Source organism: Loxodonta africana, chromosome 2 (genome assembly GCF_030014295.1).
Source record: "Loxodonta africana isolate mLoxAfr1 chromosome 2, mLoxAfr1.hap2, whole genome shotgun sequence".
Lineage (NCBI taxonomy): Eukaryota > Metazoa > Chordata > Mammalia > Proboscidea > Elephantidae > Loxodonta > Loxodonta africana.
The window spans coordinates 162937696-162964073 of record NC_087343.1 but is presented as its reverse complement, the minus strand read 5'-3'; the positions used below and the strand labels follow the sequence as shown (position 1 = coordinate 162964073).

General features: G+C 39.1%; 1 protein-coding gene across 1 annotated transcript in view; it reads left to right on the top strand.

Moving 5' to 3' along the window:
• Positions 1 to 26378, top strand: part of HTR4 (5-hydroxytryptamine receptor 4) — a 76504-nt gene that overhangs the window by 24510 nt on the left and 25616 nt on the right. Inside the window, exons 3-4 of the mRNA XM_010591674.3 lie at positions 4082 to 4235; positions 19635 to 20203. Of these exons, the coding sequence (XP_010589976.3) occupies positions 4082 to 4235; positions 19635 to 20203 (723 nt within the window). The remainder of the gene's footprint in view (positions 1 to 4081; positions 4236 to 19634; positions 20204 to 26378) is intronic.

Sequence of the window (26378 nt, the reverse complement as noted above, 5' to 3'; positions counted from 1 at the left end):
GAGATTGAAAAAGATATAGAGGACAGATTTAAGTAAAATACATGTTATTGTTATTTTTAGTTGCTGTAGAGTCAATTCCAAATCATGGCGACCCCATGTGTGCTCCATCAGGTTTTCAAGGCTGTGATCTTTCAGAAGCAGATTGCCGGGCCTATCTTCCAAGGCACCTCTGGGTGGGTTCAAACTGGCAACCTTTTGGCTAGTAGTCAAGGGCTTAACTGCACCACCCGTTAGGTAATTTTCTTATTCATCCTTATCTATCTGTCATTCACAATTTAACCGACTTGATTCAAATTAAAGTAAAATACAATTCTATCTTTTCCTTATTTATTGCTAATTTATTAAGTAGTAGATAAAGAAATTTTCCCAGCATGGCACAACCACCCCAGTCCACGCAAGAGTAGCTTTCTAGAACTGTCTGTGCCAGGGACCACCCAAGGGTTTCGCCTTTGGACCCCAAGTAATGAGCTACCCAAGGAACTTTATTTCAGGCACTCATTGTCTAGGGCACTGGATATTTATGTACAACTTGTAAGAGGCTGGTAATACGTGTACTATATCCACAGTACCCCCTGGGTGTTTGATTTCAAAATGAAACGTGGTACCATTACTCATTTCTCTGTAGCAGCAGCTTCTAATGACCTGAGATAATGTACATGAAAGCATAGAACGTTTAGACAGCAGAATTTGGAAGATCTTATTGTCTAGGGGATGTTCATCCTGCCATGGGAGTCTGGCAATATTGCTAGCCAAGTTAAACTGAGAAAGAGAGGTTTTCATAAAAATGTTATGAGCACCAATATGAGCATACATTCTAAAGTTCTCTTTTATCTCTTATCTTCCCAACATGACCCTCTAAATATTCATATCCACCTATGGAAATGTAAAGAACCTTCTCAGGCAAAACGCCCTGCTTCCTCAAGCTTACTTTTCATCCTGCAAGATATTTAATCCTGCTTTGTCTTTTTGAACTTTTGGATTTCTGTGACATTGAAGATCCATTCAAACTTCCTGAAATCTGGGCTGTATTCAACATCTTGGCACCTGGTTCCAAACCTCAAAAATCATAACTTATGTAGCAAAGATAGGGCAGTCTCTGGTCTTCACCTCTCCCTCTTTGGGGTGGTAGATGCAGGGGCACTGTAACTTGAGCCATGATCTGGAGGTACTTTTGAATAAAACAGAAGTAGTCGTACTTAAAGCGTATCTGTGATGGACAAGGCTGCCATTCAAAGCCATTTTGACTGCTTGGTGTAAGGCAGGATACTTTGATTGCAAGCAGACCAGTTTAAGAACAAATGCAAATTTATTGGAAAGATCTGTGATGACTTGTTTAATTGAAGGAACAACTAAAGAACAAGAATCTGAAGGGGCAAGAACATGGCTTCCCAGAGATCCAGGAATCTGAGGCTGATCTCCAGCCCAGCCAAGTTGCTGCTGCTAGAATAAAGGGAACTCCACCAACTTGCCCATCTTCGCATCACTTTGCATGATATCCAGATTCCCAGGAGAAAGTCTGATTGGGTCACTCCTTGGCTACGAAAGGGAAAAACACAAAAAGTCTCCCGGACGCTGCAAGCAATGGGAGAGATAATTCCCCGGTAGGATTTGGGATGCTATAAAGGTCATCAGTTCAAATCCACCAGGCACTCCTTGGAAACCCTATGGGGTAGTTCTACTCTGTTCTATAGGGTCACTATGAGCTGGAACTGACTCAATGGCGGTGGGTTTTTTTTTTTTTTTTTTTTTATTACCAAGAGAAAGGAGGAAGGATGCTAAATGGGCAAAACCAAATGTCTCATCTAGGAAGTGAGAAAGGGAACAAAATTAAAAAAAAAAAAATTGTTTACCAACTTCAAATTCATCATTAACGCTATGCTAATAAACCTCTGATGACTGTTAGTATAACCACTCACCAAAATCCATATTAAATTTGTCTTATAAAAGTCAGGAGCATTGAGGAATTACCGCTTATCGTGGCTCTTCCCATTACTGCATTGCCTTTAATTAGATTTTGCTACTATGTTGGTTTTATAGATACAGAAAACAAATCCCCAAGTAAGCCCCTCTCTTTATTCTTTGGTCTGTCATTCCTTGGACCCTGGTTCATATCAGGCCCCCTCACTGGGCTCTCCAGCCCCAGGAAGCTTCCTGGAAGCATGGTCATCTGCCCCTTGCTGCCTTGGTGTGAAGGATATAATTCTCCCTTCTGAGCTCCCAAGGTACCCACTTGTGCTCCAACACTGGTCTCTCCTTCTCATTCCACCCTCTCTCCCAACTCATCCTACTACCACCTCTTCAAAGAATATAGCCATTGTTACATGAATTATGCTTTGAATTAAGAAAAGAAAAGAGGAGGTGGAAGAAATTAACAAAGTGAACTGCAAAAAATGAGGGATAGAAGGGAGTGGCTCATCATGAAATAATATAAAATCTTAAAGAATAGATTTAGCCTCCACAGTGTCTTTTTGCACTTATTTTCTGACTCTTCCAAAGGAAATAGCTGATAGATCTGATCTATTGTAGTATTTTGCACCTCATCAAATTCTGTGACATGCTGGGCCTGAAGAGGTGAGATCCAAGGCTAGAATAACATGCTGAATCACTCTGGGGGTTAGAGACTTGACTATTGAGAGGGGCAGGTTGCAGGGGAAGGACCCAGCACCTGAAGTAGGAAGAAAGCTAATCCTATAGGCAGAACATGGACTCAAAAAAGAGTATACAGCACATCCCATGAGGGTGATCAGACCTAGATAAATGGAGATGTCCCTACCAGCAGATAGGAAAAGATGGAACAAGATATACTTGAAGTTTTACATTCTTGGCATCGGAGAATGCAGAGAAATTGTAGCCCCAAGTGCAAGGCACATCTCCTGGGGCTAAGAAATGATAAGAGCAAGAAAGGGCTCTGAAACAGAGAAGAGGTTCTTATGTTTAGTAGGCATGTGAATCTGTTGGTTGGCTGGATGTGTCAGCCGGGCAGGATGGGCTAGATTATGCTGCAGCAACAAACAGCCCCCACATCTCTGTGGCCTGTGTTCATCATGGGTCACTTGGGCACTCTGCTCTACTCATCCTTACTCTGGGATACAGGCTGATGGAGCAGACAAAGCCTTGAGTGTTCCCTGGAACTGTGACAATGGGGGAGAGAGCTCTGGAGAGCACCGAAGGGCAATTACATGGTCCAGCCCAGAAGTAACACAAGTCAATTCTGCTCACAACTCATTGGCCAGTGCTAGTCACTTGGCACTAGCCAACCACAAGAAGGCCAGGAAGTGCATAAGCCTGAAAAGGTACGGGGGTAAAGACTTAGCATACATAGCAAACAACAGTCATGACAACCATTTGTCAAAATGCAAACTCCAGGTCCCTTTCCAACAGGTTTGGCTCTGGAGCCACGGATCCTGGAAATCGGCATTTTAAATAGGTCACCTCAGGTGAATCTGATTCAGGGAAGGTTCCTGGGGCCACAGATTAAAAAATAGTATCTTAAAGCACTACCTCAGTACAGGTGGCTGGTCCAGAAGAAGGGGACAGAGCTGGGGTGTTGAGCCAAGCCTGGGTTACCTCATGTTGGAAACAGTTACCAAAGAAGGCCACAAGGTTCCTGGACACCGAGACCAAGAGGAATGGGAAAATGCCCTAAAATGCTCAGACCCTCAGGTGTGTGTTGAGTTCCTCCAGATACTGGGATAAGAGGGATGTGTGCAGAATCCAGGCAATGGTGATCACATGTGACCTAAATTATACATTTATATTAGTGGAAACTCATTGTCCAGAATACATAGTTCATTGTATAATCACTTTGTTTTCTTTTCTCTGTTCTTTTCTTGCTTCTCTCTCTCTTCTTCTTCTGCCCAATTCTGTTTTTCTCCATTATTCTCTTTTCTTCCTTCCTCATTTTTATTCTCTTCTTCCCCCTCCAATTCTTCTCCTGTCCCTCAATCTTTCCTCTTTTCTGTCACCTTTCTTCATGCCTTTCTTTCTCCCCTGCTCTCTCTCCTCTCATCTATTATTGTCCCCTTCCTATCCCTCCATTCCTCCTTGCCCACGGCACCCACCCCCTCTATTCTCTCTCCAGGTATTATGCCATCTGCTGCCAGCCTTTGGTCTATAGGAACAAGATGACCCCTCTGCGCATCGCACTAATGCTGGGAGGCTGCTGGGTCATCCCCATGTTTATCTCTTTTCTCCCTATAATGCAAGGTTGGAATAACATTGGCATAACTGATTTGGTGAGTACCTACGTAGTTCCCACTGGTTTTCACTAAGACTGCCTCTTTGCTTGTGATTCTAAATAAGCAAACAACATCAGGCTGGGTGAATATTTCTAAGAAAAATGCTGATAGTAGCCTGAGTGACAACAATAAACAAAAGGCTAATATTTTTTAATACTTCATATATATGTCAGAAGGTGAACTAAATACTTTCTATATAACCCTAAAAACATCCTTTTGGAAAAAGTATAGTTATTTTCCCAGTGTAACTGATGAGAAAAGCCAGGCTAAAAAAGGTTAAGCAACCTGCTCAATGTCAGAAAGCTAGAGATAGCAGAACAGGTGTTCAAAGCTTGGCAGCTGGACTCCAAAATTAAGCCTGAGAGATATGATGCGCCTCAAGAGGCCTTCAGACTATTTCATGTTAAAATATGAGGTCTGCAGTGAACAGAGAAGACATGTCAAGTGGGTGGAGACTGCCAGGAACTGAAGAGAGCACTGGGCCGGGAGTCAAGGGAACTGGGTCCCAGGCCCCACTCTGTCACTGATCCGCTTCCTGGGGATGGTATTGAGAAGATCCACTGGTCCTCAGTGGAGAAGAATGCCTGCCAGGAGTGTAGGATAAGGTCATGTGTCACATATGCCAGGTAGTTGTCAACCCTTGTCTAGATGATCTCTAAGAGCCCCTCCAGCTGTGACATACTATGTTTGTAATACTAAACTTGTAATGAAGATCAAAAGCTATAGTCTGGATTCATTAGCAGAGATATATTTCCTAAGGAAGGAGTCCTTTGCTGGCACAAACAGTTAAGGCTGCTCAGCTGCTAACCCAAGAGTTGGCAGTTCAAATCAACCCAGAGGTCCCTTGGAAGAAAGGCTTGGGATCTATTTCTGAAAGATCAGAACCATTGAAAACCCCATGGAGCGCAGTTCTACTCTGACACACACGGGGTTGCCATAAGTTGAAATCAACTCTACAGAAACTAGTTTGGTTTATTCCCTACAGAAGTTGTCAAGAAGTCACTTTAAAATTGATCCCAGGATCCATGTAGATGTAGGAAGGGGAATGGAAGGGAAAGACTGAGAGCAAGCTCTGGCCCAACTGGAAAAGGAGCTACCTCTTCCTCTCTACATTGCATTCCTAGTTCCTACTCCCTAATCCCTGTCATTTTGTCGTGTGCTGCCAAGTCAATTCCGATTCATAGCGACTCTATAGGACAGAGTAGAACTGTTCCATACAGTTTCCTAGGATATAACCTAGGGAGTAGAAAGCCTGTACAAGGGAAACTGTAGGGGTATTTCTCTCTTCTTTCAAACATTTCGTTCTATCATTCCTGGAAGAAATGTAATCTGAGTTTCAAAAAACCCACAAAAACAAAACAAAACCTGTTGCCGTCAAGTTGATTCCAACTCATAGCGAACCCACTGTAGAATAATAATAGCCAACAAATGCTGAGCATTTACTATGTACCAAGAGCTATGTTCATCATTAGTTCTGTGAACCTTATTCAGGCCTCTCAACAACCCTATGCAGTGGATCTTATTCTCCCATTTTATAGATCAGGAAACTGAGAATCAGAGAGGCTATATCATTAGCTAACATGACACTGGTAGAAAGGGGTGGTGCCTGTATCTGAGCCCAGGCTTACTGGACTCCAGGGTCCATGCTCTTAATTTTCATGCTAAACTTACTCTCTAATGCAGAATATCTCTGGAAACATAAGCTTTTACGAATTAGAAACTTTCGATAAGCATTCAGACTCTCACCTTCTGACATAGAATATCCAAGGTAAATAACCTGATACATTTTTGTTTACTTAAGAGAGATAGAAACATCCCCTGTCTGCATGGCACATCCCGTATCTCTCGGACATCTGCTTACTATTAACATACCTAATATTTATGATATTGCAATTGCATTTTGTATCTATCTGCTCATTTGCACTTGAATCTGCCTAGACAGATGCTAGCACAACCCACATGTTTCCAATACATAAACCCACTGCCATCGAGTCGATTCCCACTCATAGCGACCCAATAGGACAGAGTAGAACTGCCCCATAGAGTTTCCAAGGAACGCCTGGCAGATTTGAACTGCCGACCTTTTGGTTAGCAGCCATAGCACTTAACCACTACGCCACCAGTGTTTCCTTCCAATACATATATAACCAAAAAACCAAACCTGTTGCTGCCAAGTTGATTCCGACTCATAGTGACCCTACAGGACAGAGTAAAACTGCCCCATAGGGTTCCAAGGAGCACCTGCTGAATTTGAACTGCTGACCTTTTGGTTAGCAGCTAAGCTCTTAACGACTATGCACCAGGGCTCCAATACATATATACTTACATAGTATATATAGGTAAACCTCTGTACACATACAAATATAGATAAAGTACAGGGCAGTAACCTACTCCAAGGACTCTCTTTACTCAATGGAATCACCTGTGCTTTTAAAGCTAGTCTTGCCAGACATGAAGCGCTACTGCATCCACAGATTTTACAAATCACTAACCACACCAACCAACTTCAGGGCTATTAATGTAACTTGAAAGGAACCCCCTCAAAATTCAGTGTGTTCATATAACTACTTTCTCTGAGAAAAATAAACCTTGAGAGATGAAAGAAATCTTTCAAATCTTTTCTCTAGATTCCACCTAGTTGGAAAACGAATGGCTTCAGGCATTTCAAGTATTTGAGGGAAAAAAAAATGACCAGAAATTAGCTATTTCAGTTCCTGCAGGAAGTCCTCCCTGACTTTTGAAGGCTAGGAAGTCTTCCCCCTCTTGTACCTCTTCTTAATCTGTGTTTTCATCGCCTAGTCAGCTCTATTCAGTAGAAATGTAATGGGAATTGCAAGTGAAAACCACATATGCAATTTTAAACTTTTTTAGAAGTTGCATTAAAAAAGTGAAAACAGGTGAAATTAATTTTAATAGATTTATTTAACTCAGTATATCCAAAATACCATCGTTTCAACATGTAATCAATATAAAAATTATTAATGAGATATTTTAAATTCTTTGCATAGAACTAAGTCTTCAGATTTTTTTCTTCAAAATTCAAGAAAAAATTCAAGCCTTGAGTTGCAATAGTGAAGGATTCTATGGGGAAAATATTAAATGATGCAGGAAGCATCAAAAGAAGGTGGAAGGAATACAGGGAGTCATTATACCAAAAAGAACTAGTCGATATTCAACCATTTCAAGAGGTGGCATATGATCAGGAACCAATGGTACTGAAGGAAGAAGCCCAAGCTGCCCTGAAGGCATTGGTGAAAAACAAGGCTCCAGGAATTGATGGATTATCAATTGAGATGTTTCAACAAACAGATGAAGCACTGGAGGTGCTCACTCGTCTATGCCAAGAAATATGGAAGACAGCTTCCTGGCCAACTGATTGGAAGAGATCGATATTTATGCCTATTCCCAAGAAAGGTGATCCAACCAAATGTGGAGATTATAGAGCAATGTCATTAATATCACACGCCAGCAAAATTCTGCTGAAGATCATTCAAAATGGCTGCAGCAGTATATTGACAGGGAACTGCCAGAAATTCAGGCCGGTTTCAGAAGAGGACATGGAACCAGGGATATCATTGCTGATTTCAGATGGATACTGGCTGAAAGCAGAGAATACCAGAAGGATGTTTACCTGTGTTTTATTGCTTACGCAAAGGCATTTGACTGTGTGGATCACAACAAACTATGGATAACACTCCAAAGAATGGGAATTCCAAAACAATTGTGCTCATGAGGAACCTTTACATAGATCAAGAGGCAGTTGTTCGGCCAGAACAAGGGGATACAGATTGGTTAAAAGTCAGGAAACATGTGGGTCAGGGTTGTATTCTTTCACCATACCAATTTAATCTGTACGCTGAACAAATAATACAAGAAGCTGGACTATATGAAGAAGAACGGGGTATCAAGATTGGAGGAAGACTCATTAACAACCTGCGTTATGCAGATGACACAACCTGGCTTGCTGAAAGTGAAGAGGACTTGAAGCACTTACTAATGAAGATCAAAGACCACAGCCTTCAGTATGGATTACACCTCAACATAAAGAAAACAAAAGTCCTCACAACTGGACCAATGAGCAACATCATGATAAATGGAGAAAAGATTGAAGTTGTCAAGGATTTCATTTTACTTGGATCCACAATCAACAGCCATGGAAGCAGCAGTCAAGAAATCAAAAGACGCATTGCATTGGGCAAATCAGCTGCAAAGAACCTCTTCAAAGTGTTGAAGAGCAAAGATGTCACCCTGAAGACTAAGGTGTGCCTGACCCAAGCCGTGGTATTTTCAATCACATCATATGCATGTGATAGCTGGACAATGAATAAGGAAGACTGAAGAAGAGTTGACGCCTTTGAATTGTGGTGTTGGCGAAGAATATTGACTATACCATGAACTGCCAGAAGAACGAACAAATCTGTCTTACAAGAAGTGCAACCAGAATGCTCCTTAGAGGCAAGGATGGTGAGACTGCGTCTTACATACTTTGGACATGTTGTCAGGAGGGATGAGTCCCTGGAGAAGGACATCATGCTTGGCGGAGTACAGGGTCAGCGGAAAAGAGGAAGACCCTCAACGAGGTGGATTGACACAGTGGCACAACAATGAGCTCAAGCATAACAACGATTGTAAGGATGGCTCAGGACCGGGCAGTGTTTCATTCTGTTGTGCATAGGGTCGCTATGAGTCAGAACCGACTCGACGGCACCTAACAACAACAACAAATGTCTTCAGATGGAAACCCTGGTGGTGTGGTAGTGAAGTGCTATGGCTGCTAACCAAAAGGTCGGCAGTTTTAATTCACCAGGCGCTCCTTGGAAACTCTATGGGGCAGTTCTACTCTGTCCTATAGGGTCACTATGAGTTGGAATCGACTCGATGGCATTTCTTTTTTTCTAAGTCTTCAGAATCTACTGTGTAGTTTACACTTACAGTATATGTTAATTCAGAACACAGTTCAAGTTCTCAGTAGCCATACGTGGCTGTGCCTGCTGTATCGGACAGTACAGATCTAGAGCCTCAACTAGGCTCTGCACTCTGGGCAGACCTGGCTTCGGTCCTCAAATTCTAGCATATTTCCTCGTTCATGGTAGCTTCCCAATAAATATTTGTTAAGTGAATGCAAAAGATTCTGAAGGGTAGCAGGGCAATGGAAAGTTCTTGAAGCAATCAGCGATGAAAAGATAAATATAAATCTTCCCTATCTCTCTCACTCAGCCAAATGAGCCTGTACCAACTTAAAAACTAAAAGTGTGAAAAGTTCTCAGGAAATGACAGAAAGATAATGCATTCTTAAATTTATTTGTAAATGTATACTATAATAATCTCTCTTATTCATGAAAGTTTGAATTTTTTTCAAAATATTTCTAGAAGTATTGTATCATTTTATCCTCACAATACCTCCATAAAGATAGTAGGCAAAGAAACCAGTCTTCCTTCGACCGTTTTACAGATGAGGAAACTAAGGTTCAGAGAGGTCACGTCATTTGCCTAGGGTTTTGTTAGTGTTTGAATTAAGATTCAAATGCTAGGCTTTTGTCATTGTTGCCACTTTAAGAATTTATTTTCAAAGGTGTTCATGGTAAGAAATTCTAACAGAACAGAAAAAGAATACAATGAAAATTAAATTAGATCTCCCTTCACCCTAGACAGCCAATCCTTTTCCAAAAGGCAACTTCTGTTAACCTTTTCTTCTGTGTTCTAAAGTGGTACAGGAACATACAACCATACATAAATAAATGTGGTGGTGTGGGTATACACACACACACACACACGCAAATACCTGTATTATATTTATTATAGTCGTGTGTACATATACACATATATGTATATCTGTACGTCTGTATTTACACAAAAGGAGGCATACAAAATATATATTCTACATCCTGATTTTTTCAAGCCTTAGAGATACGTAACTATACATATATAAAGTTACTTTTTTTTTTTTAACTGGTACATGATATTCTGTAATGTTGATAATTAATGATTTGTTTAACCATTCCCTATTGATAGACATTTAGGCTGTTTTCATTTCTTTGCTGTTCTAAACAGTACTACAGTGAATATTCACGCACCTGTACCAGTATGAAAACCCTGGTGGCGAAAGTGGTTAAGAGGTACGGCTGCTAACCAAAAGGTCGGCAGTTCGGATCCACCAGGCACTCCTTAGAAATCTATGGGGCAGTTTTACTCTGTCCAGTAGGGTCATTATGAGTCGGAATTGACTTGATGGCAAGGGGTGTGGTTTGGTTTTTTTGGTACCAGCCTATTTTTAGACTTAAATTCCTAAGCAAGGGATTGCTAAGTCAGAGTATGTGAATTTAATTTTTTTGTGGGTTTTGCCAAACGACCCTTTCAGTAATTCGCTCCAGTTCACACCCCACCAGTTATGTATGAGACTGTGCTTATTCCCCCCACCACCCCCTGCACGCACACACACCTAAGGCAGGAGCTTTGACTCCTAGTCCAGTGCTCCTTCCAGTCCGTGGTAGCTCCTCCAGAAGTATAGTAGACAGTAGCCCTGTAACTAGTGGGCCTTGAACAGGAGAGTACAGAAGCTGAGTTGTGCTTTTGGCATATCCTTCCCCTTCCTGACCCAACCCTCCTAACTTGCCTGCCTCCTATATCCACAAATGCACACACATTTACTTCCCTTCTGTATACAGTTGATCACCACTTCCTTTCATTCGTGTGATGCACCCCTATTCTACATTTCCATTTTTAGAACCACCACTTCAGCCCAGGTAGAACATGTCATGGCGAAGTTTCTGTACCATGTGCTCCTCCCACAGCCAATTTACATGGTTTTATAGCTATGTTTCTGAACTTAGACTCTGGTTAATAATACCTTTTTTTTTTTTTCGTTTGTTTGCTTTTTCATCATCACTGCTATTTATTGGACATTTACAGGCAATGTGTTAAATGTTTCACATGTTTTAATCTCATGGAATCAACACAACATTACCATGTTTAATATTCATTTTGTAGAGTAAGTCTTAGGACTTCAAAAGTTAAACTCCAAGTAGCTGCCCAACTCATTTATTTATTTGTTTCAGAAATAGTAACTGAATCCCCACTATGTTTCTAGGCCCTTAAGAAATTAGTAGTGAAAAAAAATTCCAGCTCTTGTGGCACTTAAAATATAGCCAGGGGGAGCCCCAGTATACTTCTGGTGTTCAGTTTTACAAATAATAATAATAAACAGGTGAAAAGATAATGATGGGAAGATGTTATTTGAGACGTGAAGTTTACCTTCTTTGATAAGATAATGCTAGAGCAGAGTCCTTCAGAAAAGAAGTGAGCATGAAAAAGTGTCCCAGGCCAAAATAAATGCAAAGGCCCTAAAATGGGAGAATGCTTGCCAAGTTTGGGGAATGGCTTAGCAGGTTATGGAGGACATTGAGCAAGGGGAGAAATGATAGGAGTAGAGATGAGAAAGGTGGCCTGGGGCTAGATGATGGTGTTTACTCTGAGTGATAGTGGGTGCTTTAGAGGGTTTAGGGCAGAGGAGTGACATCATTGTGGCCTATGTGTTAAAAGGATCATTTCTGTTAAAATGTGAATAATGCCTATGGAGTGGCAGAAGTGGAAATAGGGAAAATATTTAAGAAAGAATTGCAGTAGTGCTGGCAAATGATGATGGTGACTAGGGATGGTAACAATTTGAGGTGGTGAGAAGTTGTCATATTTCGTGTATTCTTTCACTCTGTAATTGGCTGAGCACTTACTATGTTCCATACACTGTTCCAGGTCCTCGGGATACATCGTTGAACAAAATAGGCAAAGATTTGTACCCTGGCAAATTTTATATTCTACCAGGGAGAGAAAGACAGTAAGTGATGAGATAAAAATAAAGAGATCGTATAAGATATTAGGAGATGGTAAGTGTTATGGAAAAAAATGTAGACAGGGAGCAGATTGCAATATTACATAGGATGTTCAGGTTAGGCCTGATTGAGAAGGTGACATTTGAATAAAGACTTTAAGAAGTGAGGGCGTTAGCCTTGTGGATAGCTTGGGGAAGGATATACCAGGCAGAAGGAACAGAACTAGTGCGAAAACTCTGAGGCAGGATGTGCTTGGCATGTCAGGGAGGCTAGTGTGGCTGCTGCAAAGTGAACAAGGGGGTAAGAAAGTAGGAGAAGAGATAAAAAGAATAAAGGCGAAAGGTAATGTAGGGCCTTGTAGGTTGTTTTAAGGACATTAGCTTTCACTTTGAAATGAGAAGCCATTGCAGGATTCTGAGCAAAGGAATGACATGACTTATGTTTTAAGAGGATCTTTCTGGATGATCTGTTAAAAAAAAAAAAAAAAAAAGATGGTAGGGTAGCAAGAGTAGATGCAGACACTCTAGGAGAGTGTGAAGTAATTCAACAGGGAGAAATGATGGTGCTCCAACATTGGTGGTAGCGTTAGAGATTTTGAGAAAGAGTTGGAATCTAGGTATATTTTGAAGATGGACTCAACAGGATTTTCTGACAGATTGGAAGAGGAGTGTGATGAAAGAAACTGAGTCAAGTATAACTGAAAGGATTTTTGACTGAGCAACCAGATAATTGGAGTGAGTGACCATAAGTCCAGATGGGAAAGATTGTGGTTGGAATAAGGTTTGTGGCTGGACAGGGTCAAAGGCTTGCTTTGAACAGCATAAATTTGAGTTGCCTATTAGATATGCCTATTAGATATATGGTCACTATGGGTCGGAACTGACTGGATGGCAGTGGGTTTGGGTTTCCTAGATATGCAAGTGGAGGTGTCAAGGAAGAAGCTTGATAACAAATTCTGGAATTCATGGGAAGTCTGGGCTAGGTGGTGCCAACAATTTGCGCTCAACCTGAAGTTTGGTAATTCAAACTCACCCAGTGGTAATGCACAGGAAAAGGGCTGGTGATCTGCTTCTATTAAGATCACAGCCAAGAAAATTCTATGGAGTGGTTTTACCCTGTAACACATGGAGTCGCCATGAGTCGGAATCTACTTGATGGCAACTAACAACTATAGCATCAACATTAGATATGCAAGTGGAAGTATCAAGTAAGCAGCTTGATATCATTATCTGGAGTCCCTGGGAAGTCCTTGGTAGGAATAAATAAAAATTAGGACATTATCAAAGATTAGATGCCATTTGAAACCTTATGAATGTATCATATTACCTAAGGAATTCAGGTAAATAGAGAAGAAAAGAGGTCTAAGGAATGAAGGCGTCAAGATTCCAGAGAAGTGGAAACTTTAGCAATGAGCCTAAAATCCAGCATGCAATTTTTCCTTAAAGCATTTGCTAAACTTAAACTAAAAGCAACTGCTGGGAGACTAAAACCTGGGCCGAGATTGTAAAAGTCTTGCAATGCTGGGAATACAGAGGATGTGCCAAGATGGACATCCCTGGGAAGCACCCCTGGTGCTTTAATTGAGACACCTGAAAGCTCACCACCTAGGAATAAGGGAAAACTGAAAAGAGACCAGCCGTCATAATGCATTAAACCCATATTCAACTGAATTGAGGTGTCCTATCCAGATTTTTTTTTTATCCAGAGTCTACCTGTCTGACAGAAGAAAATTAAATCCTGTCTATAGTAGGTTATCACCATTCAGAGACTCAGCAATTTTTTTTTATATATAATGTCTGTCATTTAACTAAAAGTTACCAGTTTTTGTTAAAACAGAAATAGCCAAAAACAAAAAACATAAACCCAGGCAACAGAAGTACACCTGCAGACAATCTAGGTACTGGAGATATTAAACAAAAGCTTTAAAATAGCTATGGTTAATATAATTGAAAAAAATAGTAGAAAACATGGAGACTTTCGCTAGAGAACTAGAATCTATAAAAAGGAATCAAGCGGAAATTCTAGAATTAATAAACACAATAAATGCAATAAGTATAATAGATTAATTTATTAATAGTAGAAACCCTGGTGGTGTAGTGATTAAGTGCTACAGCTGCTAAACAAAGGGTCGGCAGTTCGAATCCGCCAGGCGCTCCTTGGAAACTCTATGGGGCAGTTCCACTCTGTCCTATAGGGTCTCTATGAGTTGGAATCGACTCGACGGCACTGGGTTTGGTTTGGTTTTTTAGATGCAGCCAAGAAGACTGAAAGTTAGATCCATAAAAAATATCCAAATTGAAACAGAGAGTGAAAATAGGTAGAAAGTGTATAACAGATGTAGAGCATAGACAAAAATTCTAATGCTGATACAGTTGCAGTCCCAGAGAAGAGAAAGATAATGGGGCAAAAGTCATATTTGAAGAAATAGTGGCCAACAATTTTTTTTAAAAAGACAGATGAAAGCCAACAGACACAGACTCAAGAAGTTCTGTGCAACCTCAGCAGGTTAAATAAAATAGAATTGCCCTAGGCAATTCATAATAAAACTGTTGAAGAATAAAGACAAATACAAAAATCTCAAAAGCAACTAGAGATGCCTCCATAAACAACTGCCTTCTTTGCTGTGAGACCAGAAGAACTGGATGGTGCCCAACTACCATTACTCAATATTTTGATCAAAGATTCTATAGAAGAATCCTGATCAAAAAGGGGGGAAATGTAGACCAGACCTTCAAATCCTCATGGTCTGCAGACTTTCTGGAGTCAAGGAAGCTGAATGAACCTCTGAAACTATGGCCCTGAGATAATCTTTAAACCTTAAACCAATATCCCCTGGAGTCTTCCTAAACCAAACAATAGTTTAACTTAACTAGTAAAAAACATCTGCCTTAAACATTGTGCTTTTTTCAGAACGATATATATGGGATCAAAGTGACAACAGCAACTCAAAAGATTAGATAGGAACCTTCGGGGGCAGTGAATTTATGTTAATGAGGGAGGAACAACTCAGAAAAAGGGAGTGAGAATGCTTGTACAACTTGAAGAATGTTACCAGTGTCACTGAACTGTTCATGTAGAAAACATTGAATTGGTGTATGCTTTGGTGTGTATATGCTCAACAATGAAATAAATAATTTTTTAAAAAAATTATACTCAACAGGAAAAATTAAGATTCTGCTGACTCTGCAAGAGAAATGGAAGCAATACAACAGAATAACATTTTTAAAAAGATTAGAGAAAATAGTTTAAATTTAGAATTCTATAACCAATTAAAGTATTCGTTAAAATAAAGATGAACTAAAGACATTTTAAGACAAACAAAAAACTGAGAGAATTTTTCAGTAGTGGGCTTGACCTAAAAGTGATTTTAAGGAAAAATTTTCAAGTGAAAAGAAAATGATCCCAGATGGATACATCAAACTGCAGGGAAGAATGTAGAGAAATGATAAATATGTGAGTAAATATAAAATAATTTGACTACATAAATGCTGAACAAAATTAAAGCAAATCCATGAGAGCCAAAGTACAACCTTCAGTACATCCCACCTGAATTTAAGAGATCACTTCAACAGTAGATTTGACACTTTGAATACTAATGACCTAAAGCCAGATGAGTTGTGGGATGACATCAAGGACATTATACATGAAGAAAGCAAAAGGTCATTAAAATGACAAGAAAGAAAAATCTAAATGAATGTCAGAAAACACTCTGAAATTTGTTTTTTAACATAGAGTAGCTAAAGAGAGCAGAAGAAATGATGAAGTAAAACAGCTGAACAGAGTATTTCAAAGGGCAGCTTGAGAAGACAAAGTAAAGTATTAAAATGAAATGTGCAAAGACCTGGAGTTAGAAACCAATAGGGAAGAACATGCTCAGAATTTCTTGAGCTGAAAGAATTGGAAAAAATTCAAGCCTCAAGTTGAAATATTGGAAGATTCTATGGGCAAAATATTGAGTGACACAGGAAGTATCAAAAGCAGATGGAAGGAATACAGAGTCACTGTAAAAAAAAGAATTGGTCAACATTCAGCCATTTCAAGAGATACCATATAATCAAGAACCAATGGTATTGAAGGAAGAATTCCAAGCTGCACTGAAGGCACTGGCAAAAAGCAAGGCTTTAGGAATTGACGGAATATCAATTTCTTTGTTTCGACAAATGGATGCAATGCTGAGATGCTCACTTGTCTATGCCAAGAAATTTGGAAGACAGCTACCTGGCCAACTGGCTGGAAAAGATCCTTATACGTGCTCATTCTAAAAAAGATGATCCAACAGAATACGGAAATTATCAAACAATATCTTTAATATCACACACAAGTAAAATTTTGCTTAAGACAATTCAAAAATAGTTACAGCAGTACATTGACAGGAAGTAACCAGAAATTCAAGCCAGATTCAGAAGAGGACGTGGAATGAGGGATATCATTGCTGATGGATCTTGGCTGAAAGCAGAGAATACCAGAAAGGTGTTTACCTGTGTTTTATTGACTATGCAAAGACATTCGATTCCGTGGATCATAACAAATTATGGATAACATTACAAAGAATGGGAATTCCAGAACACTTAATTGTGCTCGTGTGGAACCTACACATAGACCAAGAAGCAATTGTTCGAATGGAACAAAGGATACTTCATGTTTAAAATCAAGAAAGGTATGTGTCAGGGTTGTGTCCTTTCACCATATTTATTCAGTCCGTATACCAAGGAAATAAGCCAAGGAACTGAGCTGTATGAAGAAGAACGTAGCATCAGAATTGGAGGAAGACTTAACAATCTACGATATACAGATAATACAACCTTCCTTGCTGAAATCAAAGAGAACTTGAAACACTTAGTGATGAAGGTCAATGACTACAGCCTTCAGTATGGCTTACACTTCAACATTAAGAGAACAAAATTCTCACAAGTGGACCAATAAGCAACATCAAGATAAATGGAGAAAAGATTGAACTTGTCAAGGATTTCATTTTACTTGGATCCATAATCAATGCCCATGTAAGCACCAGTCAAGAAACCAAACAAGGTATTGCATTGGGCAAATTTGCTTTAAAAAACTTCTTTAAAGAGTTAAAAAGCAAAGATGTTACTTTGAGGAGTAAGGTGCGCCTGACCCAACCCATGGTATTTTCAATTGCCTCATATGCATGCAAAAGCTGGACAATGACTAAAGAAGACAGAAGAAGAATTAATGCCTTTGGATTATGGTGTTGGCAAAGAATATTGGATATACCATGGACTACCAAAAGAAGGAACAAATCTGGCTTGGAAGAAGTACAGCCAGAATGCTCCTTAGATGCAAGAATGGCAAGAATTCGTATCACAAATTTTGGACATGTTATCAGGAGGGACCAGTTCCTGGAGAAAGACATCACGCTTGGTAAAGTAGAGGGTCAGCAAAAAAGAGGAAGACCCTCAATGAGATAGATTGACACAGTGGCTTCAACAATGGGCTCAAACATAATGATTGTGAGATGGTGTAGGACCTGGCAGCTTTTCATTCTGTTGTACGTAGGGTCGCTATGAGTTGGAACTGACCTGATGACACCTAACAACAACACTTAAAACAACAACAATAATAATATCTTGTGTGTTTTAAAATATATGTAGAATTAAAATACATAAAAAAAAAAAAACAGCATAAAAGGCAGGAGTAGGTAATGGGAGCTAAAGTGTTAAATATCCTTACCTTGCCTAAGAAATGGTAAACTTATTAATATAAAATACACTGTAATAAGTTGTCTCTGAAATAAAGAATAATAAAAGAATGTATAGTTAATGACCTAATAGAGGGAGAAATAAGGTGGTAATACTAAATAGTTGATCATTCCAAAAAAAAGCAGTAAGGGCGGAAGAGAGTGGACTAGAATCTCTACCCTCTCATTTCATAGATGAGCATGTTAACTATTTGCACCACCCAGGGACTCCTGAGTATGTGCTTACCCTTTGACACAGCAATTTCATTCCTAAGTGTATGCCTAAAAAAAAAGAAAATATATACAACACAGATGCCAAAAAAAATATTTTTACAAGAATATTATTAATAGTTGTATTCAAAATAGCTGAAAACTAAAAACAACCCAAATGCCCATCAATAGTGGAATGGATAACTGTAGTTTAATCCTATAATGCAATATTATACTGCAACTGAAAGGAATAAATTACTAGTACATGCAATAATACAAATGAACCTCACAGATAAAAATTGAATGAAAGAAGTAAGATACAAAGAGTATTGCTTTATTATTCCGTTGATATTAAGTTGGAAAACAGCATTAATCTATGGTGACAAAGGTCAGTGGCTACCTTTGGGAGTAATGATGACTGGGAGGGGGCATTTGTGAGTTTTCTGGAATGCTGGTAATATTCTATAACATGATTTGAGAAATGGTTACACAGGTGTATTTACTTTGTAATAATTTATTCATCTGTACATTTAATATGTATGTGCTTTACATGTATTTTATTTCAATAAAATATTTACCTGCTAAAGAAGTATGTCAAAAAGCACAGATAGATCATTTAAAATGAGGGCTGGATGTAGCAATGTGACAGTCATTGATCTCTTGACCCGAGCAGTTTCAATGGAGTGATTGGGATGAACACCTACATGGAGTGACTTCAGGAGAGAATGGGAGGAGAGTTAGTTGGGGCAGGAAGTATTACCTAGGTCCCGGCTCTTCTGGTTGGATTCTAAGGCCCTTCATGATCTTGCCCTGCCCAATCTATATGATCTTTTCTCCCATGATTCCAAAATATCTACCCTTTCTTTCTCCCTAACTTTAAGGCCCCTCTTGGCTGTCATTCTATAATGACACTTTGAATGTTGTGCTACCAAAATGAGAACAGCCTTCAGTAGAGCACGGAGTAAGCAGGAAAGTGCCCCCATGATATCTCCCAAAAAGCTAGGTTTAATCTGGCAAATAGCAGTGGTTCTCAAATGTTGATTTGCTTTAGAATTATTTATTTAAAAAAAAATAATAACTTGTTAAAAATGAAGATATCTGACCCCCAGTCCCCCAGAAACTTAGGCCCAGTAGGGCTGTGGGGGTGGTACAGGAATCTGCACTTATAATAAGCACCCCAGGTGATTCTGATGTTACTAGTCTATAGACACCCTGTTAAGAGACCTTTGTATATTGTGTGCAAGCAGACATGGGAGGGAGAAGAGAAGCAAACTTCTACTACCAGTTGGGTAGGTAGAATGAGGAATGATTTTGTCCCCATTTTGCCTCTGTTCTTTCCTGGAGCTTTCACCCCTCTTTTATAGACAAAGCCACTGCACCCTGAGATGCGATCATGTGTCTCTTTCTACCATCAAGGTTCTATATGTTTTAGGTTTATAAGACATAAACAAAGCTGTGGTGATAAACTTTCTTCTTTCCTTTTCCTTTGCTCTTCTTCCTTTTATTCTTCCTTTCCTTTTCTTTCTTGTTACCTTCCCCTTCTTCCTATCTCATAATCCTTTCTCTTCTTTTTCATCCTTTTTTTTCTTAACTCATTCTCCACTGTTACTTCACTTTCTCCTTCCCTTCCTCCCTCCCTTTTCCTTCCCCTCCAACTTTCAGATAGAGAAAAGAAAGTTCAACCAGAACTCTAATGCTACATACTGTATCTTCATGGTCAACAAGCCCTATGCCATCACCTGCTCTGTGGTGGCCTTCTACATCCCGTTCTTCCTCATGGTGCTGGCCTATTATCGCATCTATGTCACAGCTAAGGAGCATGCCCACCAGATCCAGATGTTGCAACGGGCAGGAGCCCCATCAGAGGGCAGACCTCAGCCAGCAGACCAGCACAGCACACATCGCATGAGGACAGAGACCAAAGCAGCCAAGACCCTGTGCATCATCATGGGTTGCTTCTGTCTTTGCTGGGCTCCGTTTTTTGTCACCAATATTGTGGATCCTTTCGTAGACTACACTGTCCCCGGGGAGGTATGGACTGCTTTCCTCTGGCTCGGCTATATCAACTCCGGGTTGAACCCCTTTCTCTACGCCTTCTTGAATAAGTCTTTTAGACGTGCCTTCCTCATCATCCTCTGTTGTGATGATGAACGCTACCGAAGACCTTCCATTCTGGGCCAGACTGCCCCCTGTTCAACCACAACCATTAACGGATCCACACATGTGCTAAGGTGAGTCCTTAGGGGGTTGACGAATTTTGTTGATTTACATTGCTCAAAAGGGGTAATTCCCCAGTTTCCTGTTTCCAGAGGGGTCATTCCTGAAAACCTGTGCAGTGTTTACAAAGATTAAAGAAGATTCTATTATCTGGTTATAGACTAGTTTAGTGAGGAAAGGTTCAGGCTCTGGAGGGAAGCCATCTGCATTCAAATCCAGTCTCCACAGTCCTGTTACTTTGAGCAAATCACTTAACCATTCGGAACCTTAATTTTATTTTATTTTTAAATTGAGATCATAACCACTACATCTATACCACAGAGCTTTCGTGAGGATCAAATTAACTAGTGTATGCGGAGCACCTAATATGCACTTAGTAAATGTTATCTATTATTACTGAAAGCTGTCTTTTAGAGTAGTGGTTAAAAGCACGGGCTTTAAAGTAAAATAGATTTTATTTTGACTCTCATTGCCCCTACTAATCATCAGTATAATTTTCATAATCTCTTTTGGTTGCACTGTGCTCAATGGTAAAAAATGGTGGTAACAATAATACCCATCTCATAGGATTTTTGTGACAATTAGAAATAATATATTTATATTAGGGCCTGACATGTTGTAAGCACTCATAATACTATTAATAAAATTATTAGTATTAATAGGATTAGTAGTAATAACATACAGCCTGATATCCTAAGATGGTCATAAAATAACATGATAAACTAATAAAAATAGAACAATAGTTAATAGTAATGCCATATGACAAATGACATAATAGAGGTATGAGCCATCTAGAACGGAATTATGAGTAGGAAACAAGCTGATTTGGCTTAGGGGAATCACAGAAGAGCATTTTATAAGAATGTGAGACATAGCAAAGATACCAGGAAAGCCATTCTTGTCTGGGAGTGCAGCATGAGGAAAGAAATGGAAATACGAAAGAGCATGGAAAGATCAATTGACTTAACCAAGGTCACATAGGTTTGATGGACGTGGTAGTGACTTTGGAATTGAATGCTGAGAGACTAGTCATAATAATGCCTCTTTCCAAATCCTGAGAATTTTCTGGCCACCCTGGGCTAGAGTTACTCTCAGCAGTGAAAAGCTTTATGAGACGAGTAAATTCATCCTGTTACAAAGGTGAATTGTTAATGATATTTTTTTTTCTCTGCCCTGGGATGCACAGGAATTTCTAAACAGCAGTTCCCTCTTTGAGACAAGCCTTTAATTTTTCTGGTGATGACAGTATTCAGCTGTTCTTGCAGCTGAAAATTGGGGACTTTTCATTTGCATATGTAAGAAAAGAAGAGAAAACAGGAATTGCTATGAAATATAAATGCTGTGGCTCAGAGGCTGCTCAGAAGCATGAATTCAATATTCTGCTTACCAGTGTGGGCAGACTTGTAGCTAAAGCCTAGTAAGGTGTCGAGATTCCTGCTGTTGGAAGGACCTCAAAAGATACTCCTATAGGTTGACATTCTCTCTTAATTATTATGCCTTAGCGAGTGTCATAGAAGGAATCCAACCATGAAGTAAAGAGTATGTACAAGAACTTCTGTGTGGGCGCCAGATAGTTTTTAGCTATTTAAGCTAGCAGTTGCCTAAGTACAGGCTGTCGACAACTTACAAACAGTGTATGCTCCAGCAGTGTATTTGTTAAGTCAGTTGGTTAGAACTTAGTGGCCTTTCCCCACAGAAATAATCATAGAAAGGGTTTGGGGATTTCTAATGCAACCCAAGAAATTTTTCTTTACTCATGGTGTACTATTTTACCCCTACTGCTTTTGAAAATTCTCAGTGTGATTGTAAAGCATTGAGAGAGCAGTTTAGAGATGGCTTATAGGCATACTCTCCGTATTATATTCCTTACATTACTTCATGGAATCTCGAAAAGTACAAGAAGTTAGTCTTAGGTATTTTTCTATGAGGATGGAGAAGCTTATAAAAGTAGGGGTCAGTCATTACACAGAGAAGACTAATTGAAACCTGAATCCACTAGAGGATAAGGCTTACAAAGACAGGGACCCTGCCTGTTTTATTCACTGCTGTGTACCAAATGCTATGGCTGCTAACCAAAGGGTCTGCAGTTTGAATCCGCCAGGCGCTCCTTGGAAACTCTATGGGGCAGTTCTACTCTGTCCTATAGGGTTGCTATGAGTTGGAATCGACTTGTCGGCACTGGGTTTGGTTTTGGTTTAGTGTACCAAATACAACATTCCTAATATACAGTAAGAACTTATTTTATGAATTAATTAATGGATCCTAAAATTAATTTTCCAGATCAGTTAGGTTATAACTTAACTCGACTTAAGAAAACTTTTCAATTTTCCTGAAAAATCACACAAGTAAGGCATTAACAAATCTAGACGAGTTTAAGAAATGTAAAACTAAATGATAAAAGGTAAAATCAGCCTTCGTCCTGTAATCCTATTCCTATCCCCAGAGACAACAATTAACATTAATCAGGTGACCTTTTCGATGTGTTTACAAACATTCATAAGAATGTACAAAATTATAGTTTTTTTTCCTTTATTTTACATAAATGGAAACATTCATATGCATTTTTCTGCACCTTGATTTTATCTTTTAGCAGCACATTTTGGAGATATTCCACTTCAGTACATACAGATCTAACTCATTTTTTTTTTAACTTCCCCACAGTCTTCTGTGCTAAAAATACATGTTGAGTTTTATTTAATTATTTCCCACTAGTGGGAATGTAGGTGTTTCTCATTTTTTGCTATTACAAATTGTACTGTTTCTAGCGCTTTTGCACACATTTCTTGGTGTATGTGCCAGTATTTTTTTTTTGCAGATAGCTACCATAAGTGAGATGCTGTACTGATATTTATATCCATTTAAAATTTTGATGTATACCATAAAATTGACTGCCTACAACACTGTAGCAATTTGCATTCCCCTCGGTTGAGTGTGAGAGTATCCTGTATTCCTTACCCTCAGAAACACTGAATATTATCAATCTTTTATTATTTTGCTTTTTTGAAAAAATGCTTTCACATAATTTGCATTTCCCAGATAATTTGGGAGGTTAGTTATTGACTATATTCATTCTTATCTTCATATATTTGGCCTTTTTTATATCAATGTTGTTGTATTTCTTATTAGTTTCTTGGTGTTCTTTACCATATTCTGACTATTAAGCCTTTGTTATATAATTTGCAAATACATCTCCCCATTTTCTACTTGCTTTTCTAACTCTAGTTAGCTTTTGTCATGTATAAGTGTCAAATGTTCAAATGTTGAAAACAGTATTCTCATGTGACTTCTCACAGTTGGTCCACCTTCCTTCATGAAATACTTTCCACACTGATTTTTCAAAATACCTGCTTTCCTGGTTTTTCTTCTACTCCCTCCACCCCCCGCCCCACAACCTTTTCTCTGTTTCTTTTATCAGTCCTTACACCCCTGTCTGGTCTCTAAATGTTGAAGTTCTTCAGGGTTTGGTTCTTGATACTCTTCTCAAACAACACTCTCTTATATATGATTTCAAAATCCATAGCTGTAAATATCATCGACATGCTGTCAGCTCTCTCTCAAATTAGTATCTCCAGATCATAGCTCTCCTCTGAGGTCCAGACCAGAAGATCTCATTTGCTTCCTTGACAACCCCATATGGGTGTCTCTTAGGAAAACTCAAAGTTAATGTGCTCAAAACAGAATTCTTATTTCTCCACATCCCCTCACCCCCCATAAATTTCCTCAGTCTTCTCCATCTCTATAAATGAAGCCATCATTGACCATGTTACTAAATCCAGACATCTCCATGTGTTTCTCAGGGAGAACTAACATATTAGAGGGCAGATTTTAAAAAGAAACAACTGAATAATATTGAAATAAAAATGGAGTTAAATAGGAATAAAAGTAAAATCCAATCATAGGAGCAAAATATGAATCACGAAAGTGTACGATGATACTGGAGCAAATTTATAGCTGTGTGTGTAAAATGTGGAACTTGGTAAGTGTGCCTTTATTATCTTCATCCAAGGCATCCATCAAAAAGGTACTGGACAGTCACCAGAGAGCTACTGCCGTGTTATTACTAATAGTGGTCATGATACCTAACATCATTCCAGACAAGAGTGTGCCCATTATTATATTTAAGCACTGTGCATGTATCATAGCATTTAATTATTACAACACCCCATTGAGATAGGTATTATTGTTATCATCACTTTAAAGATGAGAAAACTGAGGTTTAGAGAGGATAAGTCATTTGCATAGAAGCACACCAGTAGTAAATAATGAAGCCAAAATTCAAATCTAAGGCTTTCTGACCCCAGGACACAGTCTTGTCTAGCCCAGGAAAAGCCAGAGTTAGGATTACCACCTCCCATGCTGATCTTAACCATTTGGATACAGTTGGTGAGTCATTTATAAAGCTACCAACTCTAGTACCATCCTGCTCATGTTTCTCTATTTTGTAATGGCAGACCAGTTACTTGTTCAAATCCAGGCATTTTCAATCTCTTTTCTAAGAAAGAAACAAGGTTCATTCAAATGGGCCTATTCTTAGTAATCTCTTATTGGTTTGCCTGGGTACTCACTGGTCATTCAAAGACATAATCAGTTTAAAAGACGTCCACCTCAGAATTGATATCAAACTCTTCCTTTTATAGTTTGTACAGCACACCCTTTTCACATTTTTTTTTTTTTCAGTTGGGACAGTGTCCTTCTTTATTTCCTCTTGGTGGCAGTGGCCTGTTTATAGTACTATTTTTCACGGTGTTAGTGCTGCTTTAGACTGTAGAATTCCTTGTTAAATTCTTATTAGACCATATGTCCCTTAAGGGTGAAAACTGTGACTTTCTGCTCTATATACAAATAGTCCTTCACAAAGTGCTTCCAAAAAAGTAGATGAGCAGACGATTAATACGTTTTTTAGTTGATGAAATTTCTTTATGGTTATTCTCAGGCTTATGAAGGATTAAAATAATCACAGTTAATCTTCCCTGAGGCCCTAAAAAATATAGAGGGATGGAGCCCTGGTGGTGCAGTCATTAAGAGCTATGGCTGCTAACCAAAAGGTCGGCAGTTCAAATCTATCAGCTGTTCCTTGGAAACCCTGTGGGGCAGTTCTCCTTTGTCCTATAGGGTCACTGTAAGTCAGATTCGACTTGATGGCAATGAGTTTTTTATTTTAATCTACAACCCAAGGAAAGAGATAGGGAGAGCCAGTTCATAACAACATGGAATTTCAATTTTCCATGTTGAATTAGAAACAGGCTAATCTGGCCTTAATAATTTAGAATACTAGGTTTCCCAGGCTTAGCCCTATCCTTATAGCCCTTTGTTGCATATAATATTTTATTATTAAACAAGAAGATGAATAACCAATTTAATAAAATATGCTTTTTCGAGGGGTTCTCCAAGGACTTTGATCCCTAAAATTGTACTGACTGATATATGTGTAGTAGCAGAGATGTCTGCAGTTGTGTTTGGTTGTTTTCTAACAGCCTTTTTTGGAGATGTCTGTCCCAGGATCAAAATATAGAGGTAAAAATACCCTTTGGTTGGCTGATTAACTAGTTTGTCTTAATATGTAGGTTACATAACCTTCTAAAATGGTTTCCAAACATGAGTTATTGTAATGTAAATGTTTCTTGGGGCAGTTTTAATTTTGAATGCACACATATATTAAACAGAGGCATAATGCCAGCACGTGGGCAGTAGATTCTGAGAGGTTCACTATGTGTGTAAACTGATAATCAGTGAAATTTGGAACCAAGCATCTTTGTCCTTGTCAGATCCTTAACCTGGTCCTGTAGCTAGGTGTTCTGCATCCATCGACATCCCCCTTAATCTCATAGTAGGCACTTTTCCTGTTCTTGGAAACACGTACCAAACATAATGGTAGAGAAGCAAAGAAAGAACCTAATGATAAAACATTGGCGGCATTCCTAATAAAGTCAGGAATAGCACAAGGATGCTTTATTACCTCTTCAACATTATACGTGCAAAACCCAAAAGACATAAAGAAGAAAATGGAGCATAAAAATTGGGGAGAAAAAGAGCAAAGCTACAAATATGAATCAACAATGTGATCATTTACATTACCAGTGCAAACTGTGAGAACTCAGAAGACAATTCACAAGGAAATCCAGAGGTAAGATCAGCATTCAACAATCAATGGCTTTACTACATACTAGAAATAACTAATTAGAATGTGAG